Here is a 13263-nt window from a genome sequence, read left to right on the forward strand (position 1 = left end):
TCAGCAGTCAACAGTGAATTTCCCAAAGACACATTTGGGGGATATGCATACTGTATATATAACTTTGAGTCCTACCTGCATGTCCCTGCGTGTGATAAAACCTTTATCTTCCACATCACATATCTGGAAGAACTCATGTGTTTTTTCTAACATGGTTAACTGTCCAGTTTCCAGGTGTTCTGTCCCATTGCAGTCCATATCGCCAGTGCTGAGGGGAGAGAATCGTTCCTCTTTCAGGCGTGAGTTCCGTGCTGCTTTGGCTGCACAGGTGTTTGTTAAAGCTGCCATGTCACTTTATTGGATTTTTTTCTTTTTTGAGGGTTTGAATTCAGTTCAGAAAACCTGAGCATTGAAGGTTAAAAGCAAAATCACATCAGAAGCTCTCTGCGAGGCTGCTCGTCATCTCTTAGCAACCGCCTCTTTAATTAGCCAGCAGAACCTAGGAGAGGAAAAAAAAGCTTTTTAAAAATCATTTCTATAGTGTATTTCTTTAATAGACTGGACAACACAGCCTCGTCCCCCAACCCCCGCCCCCTGCAAAAAACAAAACAAAAAGGAGAAAACTGCACTCCTGATCCGGCGAAGATATTGAAGACACAACTGAATCATAAGAGACTCATTAAATATACTGTACATTTCAAAAGAGTTCACACCTGCAGGACCCTTCAGTTTGCACACTTTTATTTCTTTAGTTGCTTCTTTGCTACGTGTGACTCTGCAAATTAGACAATGTTCTGCTGTAAAATAACCTAAATGTATCATGAAAAACGACGATGAAAGAATATAAGATTATACAGGATGACACAAGGTTGATTGGATTCTACCCTAAGAGAATAACAGAGTTTCAGAGATGACAAAAAGTGCAAAGCCGATTTATAATAGCCTGCAACTTAATCTTTTCATTATGCTCTTAATAACAGACTTTATCGGTTTATTTTTCCTGGGCCCTATTCACAAAGCTTTAACTAATGAATTGTTTTCAATGCATGAAATAAAGTTTGATTTTCATTACATGTATCTGATTTGAATAAGACCTAATAATGGCTATCCTCCATTTTTTTTTTATCGGACACAATAGTAAACATCAAGGTACAATTTCCACTGCCCTTTTGGTTCAGGGTCACACAGCGCATTGCTCTGTATTTTAACCAGGCCCCCTAAACAAACTGAACAAACAAATATAGCATGTATTTATTGCTCACATAACTCAATTTAACAAAATATTTTGACATTTTAAAAAACACATCTAAAAACGATATAGATACAATTAAAAATACTGACAGAAATCGAATACACGGGCTTCTTAAGGATACACTGTTTTGAATATTATCCTTCGAAATATATTGTTCTTGTCATTGTCATTGCAAGAACTTGGGTTATCCTTATCATCTTGATACATATTCTTTTCAAGATACTAGTAACAAGAGAAATATTAATAAAAAATTATTTTAAACCACCCAATTAGATTTGTCTTGTATTTTTTTCGGAGACTGCTGTGATTTACTCAAGTTCTTCCCAGATGACAGGCTGTGACCTATATTGCAATACAGAGCTTGACCACTTAGGTAGGAAGCGGGTTCCCACTAAGGTGTTTAGCAAACGCTTTATATTAACTGGGTAATACTTTCCAGTAATAAAGTATTCACTCTTATTACAGGAAAATTGACTCATTATTCAATGATCTATATAGTCACGGGGCCCACAACCAGAAGAGGTCCTGTTAGCTGGCAAAATTGTAACTACACTGCATTAAAACTTAGTCTATGATGGTCCAAACCTGGATGACGGTACAACCGTACATGTGGGCCACAAGTATTGTCAGCATACAGTATACCTAACGTTATGGGATTTATTTTATGCAAACGAAACTTCCTTAGAAGTCATATATATACATATATACAAATATTCTGATATTCTGTATCATTCTTATCATATTACAGAAGTGAGAAACCCATCAAATTACCTATTGAAGAAAAGAGAGCACCCTTCTGTACAATAAAAGGCATGCTTTTTATTTCAGACATCATTTATGCGGTAGTTTACTTTGCGTGGTATCGTTTTGATAGTCATTTATAAATCCTGTTATGCTAGGAATACAAACATGGTTATGATTCTATTTCAAAGCTGTGTTTGTTTGAATACTCAAGCACTCATTTTTAGTAAAGTGGCTTCACCTTCTGAATCCAGTCAATACAGCTTGCTTGCTCCCTGTATTCTGTGGCAGATGTTATTGTGCGTACTCTATTAATTGGCTCCATCCAGATATCAAAATCTTTAGTAGCCATTGTCTTTTCAGTCATCAGTCACTTTGTAGGTTGTCAGAACACATTACTTATAGGAAGGAGTTAAATTTCAAAACAGTACAACAAGATACAGTTTTTACTGCCGCCTTCTGGCATTTCCTAATGGATGTGATTTCAATGGTGGTAATTGCAATACAGTACGATCGCCCTATTTTCAGAAGTAGCATTTAAACAGCAAACTAAACGAAGAAGGAGGTTCTGAAAGTTCTCTAAAAGCACTCATACTAGCTGTGCTTGCACTGGAGCACAGCTAGTATATGACAGCTAAATGGTTTAATGCAGCTGAAAGCACTGGAAAAGGGCTATTCATTGACATACATTAAGGCGGTGGGAGAATTTAGCTTTTATGAACTTTATCCATATTAAAACTCTCTAAATGCTAAATTATTATCATTATATGTAATAACAGGCTTATCTTGAAATATTTACTTTAATGAGTCATCTCGACTGTTCTCGTGATCAAAATGATTCAAATGAACAGGCAGAATAAAAAAATAAAAAAAACTTTAAAACTACTGCCATTAGCACCATGGAATTCATTCTGAAATAGTAAGTCAATGCAGTACATAATAACAACACAGTACTAAAATTGCACTTGCAGCCTGAGCACGACAACCTCCACAAATATAAAGCTTGATTATGTGGATTAGTGCAGTGCCACCTAGACCCAATACATACTAGCAATCCATAGCAGTACAGTCAAATATCTATAACGCTGTTCAGTATTTGCTCCAATGGTCTGCTCCACTTTGTTTAGGGAGGCTGACAGATGGTTTAGTGAAACAAGTTTATGAGTAACTTTATGAGTAGCTACCGCAGGTATTAATACAAAGCGCTATAAGCATGATAACAATGAGATCACGATGATCTACATATGTTGTATATACATTAAAAATGTAAGTGTGACGTATTACACTGGCAGGTGTCCTATTATGTTCCTAGACTGTTTATTAATAAATACGAGTTATTAATAACTTCAAGTAATGAATGTTATCACTGAGTCTGGTAAGGATTTGATAAGTGACCATCTAGATATATGTAACAATGTAACTGAGGCATAGAGGATCAACATCTGAGAGGCATCTCATTATATCTGCAGGGTTTAAACTGAAGAAAATAAGATAAAGAATGTAATAAAGTTGTATTATAAGTGCTTCTCTAGATACAAACTATTTTATACAAACAAAAATATAATCTTTGTTTTCCACTGCAGCAGACAAATTGGAGAAACCACTGTGCCTGCAGTTAATGGAGCCCACTGTATATACATGCATATGCTGTACAGATAGTATGTTGCCATCCATAGCTTACAGTATGCACTGTGTGCAGGTGCTTCCACGACATCACTGCTGCATTCCCAGCGGAGGATAATATCAGCAATAAGATAACCAGAAATGATTCATGAAATCCCTGCCTGGCTTTTAAGAAATCTGTAACATTTACAACATTTAGCAATTAAGAAACTCTGCTAGGGATCATTGTGATTATCAATTATGATACAAAAGGACCACAAATTGGACTCCATTTTCTCTTCCTGGATTTTGAATGCAGTTTTTTTTTTTTAGAGCACTATTCAAAAGAAGCCATAATGGCCATCTTTGTAAAACACCACAAAGCTGCCTGCTTTATGTCCATGGCAGCACATGTTATATAAACTCACTTCTTATTTTCTGGTTTTATATGTTGTTTGTACAGTGCAGATCTCACATGTATACAGATCCCTTTGACAGAAGGGTCATAGTACTGTACTGTGGGAGTTCAGTTGGCAGGAATTCTCTCATATCTAGAGTTGAACAAATTATTGACATTTAAAACAAACAAAAAAAAAAAAAAAACACTCAAAAGTAAGGACTTGATAAGCTATACTTGGTGCCGCTTTGATTGGAAAGCAGACTTTAGAGCAGATTTGCATTCCAGCTACCCTTTAGAACAAATACCTTGCAGACACTTCGCTGTAAATTGGGCTGCCCTGGCTACCAATGGTGGCCCCATGCCCTATTGATAGTCCAAACCATGCACATTTGAGAGATTAATATATGATTGTAAATCCTGTTTGATGTTGTGTAGTTTGTTTGACAATTTTTTTTTTGTTTTACTGTTGAAACACCATTTTGTTGAGATCTCTGTTGTTGAATATGATCCAAAACAACTGTTGCTTTATAAAAAAGGTAAGCTTGGTGTCGATACTTATGTTCCCCCAGTATTAAAATGTGTATCTTTACAGCCAACAGTGAGGTTAGTATCCGTGGAAATACTCTGCGGATGGTTACATTACCTAGGCTACAGACAGTGAAGAATGCGGATACTGTTCTTCTCTGGACTTTTGCTGGTGGGTTGAGTGTTACTCCATGGGGTATCCATTCAAGTAGACTTTGCTGCTATTGACTTTTAAAGCAACCTAAGCTCTTGCTCCTACATGCTTAAGTCAGATGTTTCTCTCATCCACAGAATCGCGTCTACATCATGTTTGAGCTTGACCCCTAAACTCTGAACTTCTCTACCACAGTCTTAGCGTCTGCTAAGAAATAAATAATAATAATAATAATAATAATGCAGGACTTGAGAGAAAGTTAAAACTTACAAGAACTTAAAACTTAAGCAGACAAACATTTCCGCTAGTACTGATGATGACACACGCCAAAATGTTTGTCTACTTGATTTAGTTTTTTTTTTTCTTAAGTGTTTACCTTCTCACAAATCTTGCAAAACACTTGAGTATTTTGAAGGATTTTACAGAAGCAATACATGTTTTTACTACAGGAGGTGAAGTATATGCAATTTGAAGTAAATTAATTAAACAACATCCTAATTCACAAATCTTATAGCTTATTTTGCTACAGTCAAAGTTATGTTGCAAAATAGACTTATTTACTTAACAGCTCTGTAAATATTCCTCTGGTGATCAGACTTAGGTGGGGATTAGAACTTGTATGGTGAGAAAGTACATACAGTTTTTTTTTTTTTTAAAGCACATACCAGTAATTCAATGTCAGGAGTATATAGGATGGAATGAATCCTCTCAATCTCATGTATTATATGGTACAGTGAAGAGATAGCATTGAATCAAAATACATGAACACATTTTTGTGAACAATAATAAACTTCTCTGCTTCTTGTGAGCTCACTGTTTTGTCGAGCGCTGATATCCCTATTGTCCCAGCAACGCCAACAGATCTCTGTTCAGGAATGGTGTTGGGGAGTACTGGGTCACTGCTTGCTACAGTACCAGGGTGAATTCCGCTGCACCTTAAATATTTAAAATGATTTGCTTAACCATGCCCTGACCTTTCCCCTGTGGGTATCACCCCTTTAAAATCGCTAGGTGTCTGTAACACTGAACGTGCAACACGTGCAACTGATGAGCTCAAGAATGATCACACGGCAATAATAATAATAATAATAATAATAATAATAATAACCTCCAGCTGTAAAAGCAAGGTCCCTATATAAGGTACTTTGCTGTTCTTCTGGTTTCCAAGAAATGTACAAAAGGTGATCTGTGTAGCTGACTGCAATTTTCAAATAAATTGATTAAAATTGTTCCATTTATGCTGCAACTCAGAATACATCAATTTAATTATAGTCTCTGTATACAGCACTGATACCATCAGAAATGAGACTCAAGTCAAGAAGCTGCAGTGAAAGAGCTGTTGCACATGTGTATTTACAAAACAAAAAAACAACACAGGAACAAATAAATACGGTACAATGACCAAAATAAAGATTCAAACAATACACAATAGGTACCTTTAGTCTGAACTGTGGAATTCACTAAAAGCTTCTCCTTTTGTCCAAACTCCTCCTGTTCAGGCTGGCCATTAGCCTTCACTGAACTCTCCTCTTCAAACAAAGGAGTTTGGCTTCCTCTATACCATGTGGCTGGGACTTGATTGATGATCAATTATTTAATCAAGACCCAGCCACAATTCCCACATGGATCTGGCAGGGATGGAATAAACCCTATCCCTGCCAAACTTAAATTCACAATAATGAATCTTTATTTAAACAATACACAACAAAACACACAATTTACTGGTGCAGGACTTCCGCCCTGTCACAATCACACACCAAACAAGCATTTTTAACATACATCCATAACTGCACCTGTGTATACACAATGTATCATTGCATGTACTATGTATGTACATGGAGAGATGTACGCTTCTCCAAGTGTGTACAAATGTAAGTAGTATTAGATGTATGGTATGTTTCTGCATACTGACAAACAGGCAGAAACTTAGAGGTAAACAACCTTGTTACCAATGTGTATTACAATTAGATTAGCAGTTGTCTAGATATATGTGACATGAACTGTCATTAACATATGCTGGGGAGACTTTGGCCAAATGTATCAAGATCTTAACTTCAAAACATACTTTTGCACCATAAAACAAGTATAACATATCAAAACAGGGAAAATAAACTCAGCAGATTGATTTCTTAAATGCGTTACTAGTTTTGTAAAACAAACCGTTTCATTTTCCAAGCTAAAACCTGACTCCTGTGTTGTACATCCAACGTGTTCTTCCCTCACCTCATCATGGAGTCAAGGGCTTACTGTATGCCTTGCATTGTATGACTTGCATTTAATAGTAAATAGCACAAAAGGATCTGAAAATACAGAAGAGAAGCTCTGGTTTCAGGGAAGTATTTACAGAGAATCAATTTGACAAAAAGAACATCAGTGCCAAAAAGAAGTGAACTCGGTTATCAAACTTTTGGATCCCTCTTTTGTTGTTGTAAAGTTCACATAAAGATCATTTTAGGCATGTCACTGAATCCTACAATCCAGGATTAATTACTGGTGACAGCCCGAGGCCAAGCTTGAGAAGTCTGTCGTGCATGTTGACGCCTGTTGATGCTGTAAATATTGACTTGGATCCCACAAATCGACTCTTCCTCTGGGCTAATCAGTGCAACAGCATGGAAGGCTGGCTTTGGTCTGTCGTCCAGCCGTGTCCTGTCTATTCAAGAGTCACTCAGCGCAAACAGCACTCTGGTAGCCACCGCATGCACAGAGATTGGGCTTTTTAAAAGTTCTGGGTGTCTGTCATGTGGTAAAGAGTTCTCTTACTTTGTGCTACAGGGAATTACTACAGCAACTCCTTCCTTGCTGATGAAAGTAGACCCCACTTTACCTCGGGGTTTTATCTACATTTGGTTGTATGCTGACATAATACTTTTTTTTCTTTTCTTGTACTCAAAACATTTTTTAAGGAGTTCATTATGTGTGTTTTTTTTGTGGAAATGGAAGTAAAACTTTTTTTTTTACTTTACAGGTGAAACTGAGTTTTTTTTTTATCATTTGTGAAATAATTGAGAAGATGTGTTCATGTAAACACTGCAGGTGTGTGTGTGTGTGTGTGTGTGTGTGTGTGTGTGTGTGTGTGTGTGTGTGTGTAACACCTTTGTGCCTAGCAGGTACTCGTTCTAAATGGGAATTTAGAACACCAGGATTCAAATACTTCATATTTTTTTTAAATAGAACATCCATTAGATTCACATGTCTGTTATTAATATAGGATGTTTGCTTTATTCAGAGTGGTTCTGGGTTCTGTTGCTCCAATATTTAATTATATTTTCTCTAAATCTCACTTTACCTGGCTTGACCTTTCAACTCTGCCTTGCCTACTCTCTCTCTCTCTCTCTCTCTCTCTCTCTCTCTCTCTCTCTCTCTCTCTCTCTCTCTCTCTCTCTCTCTCTCTCTCTCTCTCTCTCTCTCTCTCTCTCTCGAAAGGTCATATTGTCATATGATTTGAATTGAACGAGCAAGTCGTTTTCATGTAGGTAGTGTAATTAGGATCTCAAATGAAGCTTATTCATGGTAGTAGGCTCTGTAGGTAGTAGTGTTGGTATGGGGTCTGTGAGCGGGTTAAATAATGTTATGCTTTGCTGTTTAACTTTATTTTATGTAAGTACTTACTTTAGATGTTTTATGGCTGTTGCAGTATCACAACACATCAATAAAGACTTTCTTTGTAAACAAAACATAAATAGAAAGCAGTTTTACAGAATATCAAGTTGTAGGTATGTATGGAAACATAGAATATTTAAAAATATATATAGTTTTTACTGTTTTATATAAAAAGGATTCTTCCCCTCCCTATGGCCATACTGTTGTAAAAGAAATGCATCTTAGCAAACGTTTTGAAAAGTGTCTCGTTGACAATAAAACCTGAATTGTCAACAAGTGCATAGAAAATTAAACTATAAAACAATAGCTGACCCCAACAAATTATATTTTTATTTAAAAATGAACACAGACCATGCAGCTTTAATTGCAATTTAATGTTTCATTTATTAACATCATACAAATTGTTATTTTTACACAAATATTTACCAAATTGGCACTAGGTAAAGTTTAAACTCGCAATGAAGGTATATTTAATTTCCAGCTATTTCTCTTGATATTTTTTCAAAAATGTTTTAATCTCTGTTACAAAAGATCTGTGTCTCATTTTAATGAATTAAAATGGCTGTTACACATAATGGTGCAATTCCATAAATGTTAGGACATCCACATAAAATATTAATGTTCACACAGAAAAAAATTAATATATAATTTAATGAAAAGGGTGGAATTTTGCATGGTATGTAGTAAATATAATTGAAATCTTAGTGTATACTGAAAATTGTATGTTTAGTACAGTACAGTAGCTGAGAGCCATAATTTCAGGCCATTATTAAAGTCTGTGTTATCTACTGTCTTGCCCATCGTGACTGAACCATACTTGCAGCAGGGAGCTGCAGCTTTCGCAGGTTGAAGAATACATGTCAGGGATTCCATTTGTCACGTGAGGGAGTGTGTTCTGCAAATTGCAAATTGCTTTAACATTGCATTGCATTTTTATCCCTGTGCTTAGTGCAGTAGTACTCAAAGTTTGTTTAGGGTTTCCATACACACCTACAGATAAAGCAATAACATCACTTGTATAGCATATGTCAAATGGGCTGTGGGTTATTAATAACAGCTGATTACAGTTACTAGTTTTAGTTTCACCTCTGCCAGTCAAGTTGTTTAAACAGCTAGAAGTAGACTTCTGTGCAGTAGGAAATAACGTGAAATAATCTATATCAAACTATCTCTTGCATAATTTAGTTGCTCAGATGAGCAATTCTGAAGCAATTTCAGCACAGGAAATAACTAGCATGATGAAATGATTCTTGTTCAACCACCCTAGTCACCCTACCCTATGGATATCTAAAAGGTGTTGCCCCATACTGGTTTAAAAAAAAAAAAAAAAAAAAAAAAGGTGTTATGCAACTAAGAAATGTGTTACTGTGAATTACAAGATCGTGATGAAAACATCAGCTCTAAAAACATGACTAACCAAAACATTTCACATGCGCAAAAATAAAGCCAACTAAGAATACAATGATCAGATGGACTTAGAAGCTCTAAAAAGCAGCAGATCTTAATACTGCTCTTTCGATGGCCTCTTTCCACTATATCCTTATTGTATTTGGTAGTGTTGCACCGATGACTGGAATAATTGATTTATCACTGTTTCTGGTTCAGAGTTTATCAATGAAGGACTAGACATTGATGCATTTCTAACTGGGCAGCAGTGTGGCGTAGTGGTTAGGGCTCTGGACTCTTGACTGGAGGGTTGTGGGTTCAATCCCTGGTAGGGGACACTGCTGCTGTACCCTTGAGCAAGGTACTTTACCTAAATTGCTCCAGTAAAAACCCAACTGTATAAATGGGTAATTGTATGTAAAAATAATGTGATATCTTGTAACAATTGTAAGTCGCCCTGGATAAGGGCGTCTGCTAAGAAATAAATAATAATAAATAATAATAACTGATTGATAAAAGAATAGTTAAACTTACAATGGAGATTCCAAGCATGCTTGTTTGGGGAACTATCTGATGAACACCAAAGGGCCCTACGGAACATATTTACCCGTATGGTTTACCGCATTAAATTTGCATGGTCATTTTGCAGTTTTCCCATGCTTTTCCCATGGTTATACCATGCATTTACCAGAGTTCACCCTGGTTTTTTTTAACATGCTTTTTTAACAGTACCACTCTGGGCTTTACAATGCTTACCTTGGCTTAAGGGTAATAATGCACATTCACACTGATGAATTACAGTATGCAAAAATATGTGAATGAGTCATGGATTATCGGTGCTGATTTCATCCATCTATTCTCATTACTAGTATTTTCATATTATGGGTGGCAGTAAATCAGCCCAGAGGGGAAACAGCAGGGTTAATACAGACTTCAAGAGCAGTAGTATTTTGATCCATTGCCATTTCAAATCATATTTTTAATATTACACTTTATTGAGATAGCTCTGTTTCTAACATGGTCCTTTTTGTAGATGTCATATCTTTATATGGCAGATCCATTTATTCTTTCTTAGCTGTTTTTTTGTGAATATGATATGTTCTGATCAGATATCAATTGAAAAACACGTGTGACCTAAATAAACTGTTGAGGCCTGCCTTTGCACCCCTGTTCCTACGCTTATAGGCTCATGTTCTACTGAATAAAATACAGTACAGTGCTTCAGGACTCGGACTTGTATCTATTCTGCTTTTACTTTAACAGTGATAGCATTTACTGCTTCTATAATCCAGCAAATTGGAATTGCATAAACGTGACCCAAATCCCATGGGACTAAGACTTAAATCTCAAAGGAATTTTCCAGTAAATAAATAAATAAATAAATAAATAAATTCATTCAATAATTAACTTCATTATTTTACAAACGAGTGACCTGGTGTTGACAATTTATGAGTATCAAACTAATTTCTTCTTTTTCATCTTATTGCTAATTACTAACCTATGTTCTTAATTGAAGAACACTTAGATTGATCATTTGTGGTTGAGCACATTTCCTTGTCAGTTAGGAAGGTTGTAACCAACAAAACACATGTAAAATGGTTCCCCACAAACAGAGAGATAAATGCTTTTGGTCTCCACATGCTTATCTCTGCTCTTTTTTTGGAGCATTGCACTTGAAATGTGGTCAGGCAATGTTAAAGGCAACGATACAGAAAAATAACTATAGACCAGCATAAATTATTTTCTACAAAGGACATTTTGTCAACTCTCAACAGACATGAAAAAAAAAACCTTTTATCAGGCCAGTGCTGGGCCCAAAAAAGTATTTATTGGTACTTTGTTTCCAAGGAGAACTGTAATGAAAAAATATTTTACAGCTACGTGCCAAAAATCTGCTTGCGGTTTCTGAAAGAAGATTTATAAAAGTAAAACTTTGGTATTTAGTTACAAGAAATGTCTATAATAAACCGTACCAGTGTTTTTGTGGTGTTGACAAAATCTGCCAAATAGATACAAGGTGGCCAGGAATCATGAGACGTAGTAATTGTATTTCAATAAACAAATTGCTTTGTGAATAGTCTTAACCATCTCAACCATAGTTTCACTCAATCATAAATTGTAATGTAAAACGTAAGAAACAAAGGGGTTTATTTGATCAACCTTTAATGTTTGCATCATCCACCTATCCGTGGTAACAGGATTACAACAAAAAACGTGGTTAATGTACAGTGATCTTAATGGATTCTCTGGTATTGAAAAACACTCTTTAAAAATTCAGTGGCGTAGTGGTTGACAAATCAACTCCTTGGTATTAAGGGGCTTTCTTTCTGTTTACTGGTACCTTAAGTTACTAAGTGGTGTTACATAGGCACTAGCTGAAACACTGGTCTACATAACTACTGTACAGGGTTGATATGATCCCCCTATACCATACCCTGCTAGGATAAACCAACCCAGACATGCAAATGAGTTCTGATTGAGTAAAACTGTCCTCTGCTCTTAAGCAATATGCTGTGGACCTTTCAGTCATAAAACAGGAACAAAATAAGTTTAGACATTTGAATATCAAAACCAACCAGAGATACCTTCTTTTACAGTCAAAGGATGCCAAGACAAATTGGAATACAGATCACAATGATATGCGAAATAATCACACTGGAGCACAAATCTGCATGTGACGCCTTTGCCAAACACAAGTAAACAATATTACCATATAACATCACCGGCAGTAATCACTGTTTGGGAATATGAAGCCTAGTAGATTTGTTCAAGCCAAAAATGGCACTAATTTCAAAATTGGTTCTTGAAACAATTGTGTTGACACGTTCACTAAAATTAAAACTGGAATCAAGCCACAGCCCTGGTATTTAAAGTGTTCAGTAATTACAGGTGGAGAACCATTAGTCATGAATGATGCCATACTCAAAACACCGTCTCCCAGAGCTTGATCTTCCTACCAGGTATGATTAGCAGTGCAACCACATTTACTCATTTATTATGTCAATTATTTTCAACCTTATTTTCATCTCACCCTAAGCACAGCTCGATATTAGCAGCATCATCCATACTCTAGATAATAGGGGTGCAACTTACCTCCCCACACACATTCATGCATACACTGCAAGACCTATAGGCTCTTTTATTAAATGTTTCTTTTACAAAATATGTGAAAAGATTGCACATAATAACTGAAATGCAATACTTTCACCAGCGGTTACTACAACAATAGGCTAATTGAATTACAAGTATTTTGCTTCTAGCTAGGAATTAATAACATCTAAATGACTGCCTAAGTCCGGATGGGTCATTTAGTGTTTTTTCTCCTTGTCTTATTTAACCTCTTTCACACACGGTGATTGTCTGAGTACTACAGTATAATTACCAGGCAGTTTCCAGTTTTTTCCGAAGAAAATATTCATAGCCTTTTGCAATTCTCGTGAAATGTGTACTAAGTACAGCACCCAAATGTACCAAACCTTTCCTAAATAAACATAAATGACTTCCTTTTACATGCAATGTGTACAGAGTACAGTACACCTACCAAACTGACCCAGCCTCCAAAGCAAACATTTATATTTGCATTGACTGTGCGGGCATACACTGAAATGTAGCCATCTAGAGCAATTCCCAAAGTTTATGTAGGTATTCCTGTCAGCATAC

At 36.1% G+C, this 13263-nt stretch overlaps 1 protein-coding gene across 3 annotated transcripts in view; it reads right to left on the bottom strand.

Annotated features, from left to right (window-relative positions):
- Positions 1 to 13263, bottom strand: part of LOC117414889 (EF-hand calcium-binding domain-containing protein 4B-like) — a 52343-nt gene that overhangs the window by 35587 nt on the left and 3493 nt on the right. For all 3 annotated transcript variants that reach the window (XM_059027561.1, XM_034024730.3, XM_059027560.1), the window contains exon 2: positions 76 to 439. In XM_059027561.1, the coding sequence (XP_058883544.1) occupies positions 76 to 288 (213 nt within the window). In that variant the 5' untranslated portion in view covers positions 289 to 439. The remainder of the gene's footprint in view (positions 1 to 75; positions 440 to 13263) is intronic.

The sequence above is a fragment of the Acipenser ruthenus genome, chromosome 7 (assembly GCF_902713425.1).
Source record: "Acipenser ruthenus chromosome 7, fAciRut3.2 maternal haplotype, whole genome shotgun sequence".
In the NCBI taxonomy this organism is placed as follows: Eukaryota; Metazoa; Chordata; class Actinopteri; order Acipenseriformes; family Acipenseridae; genus Acipenser; species Acipenser ruthenus.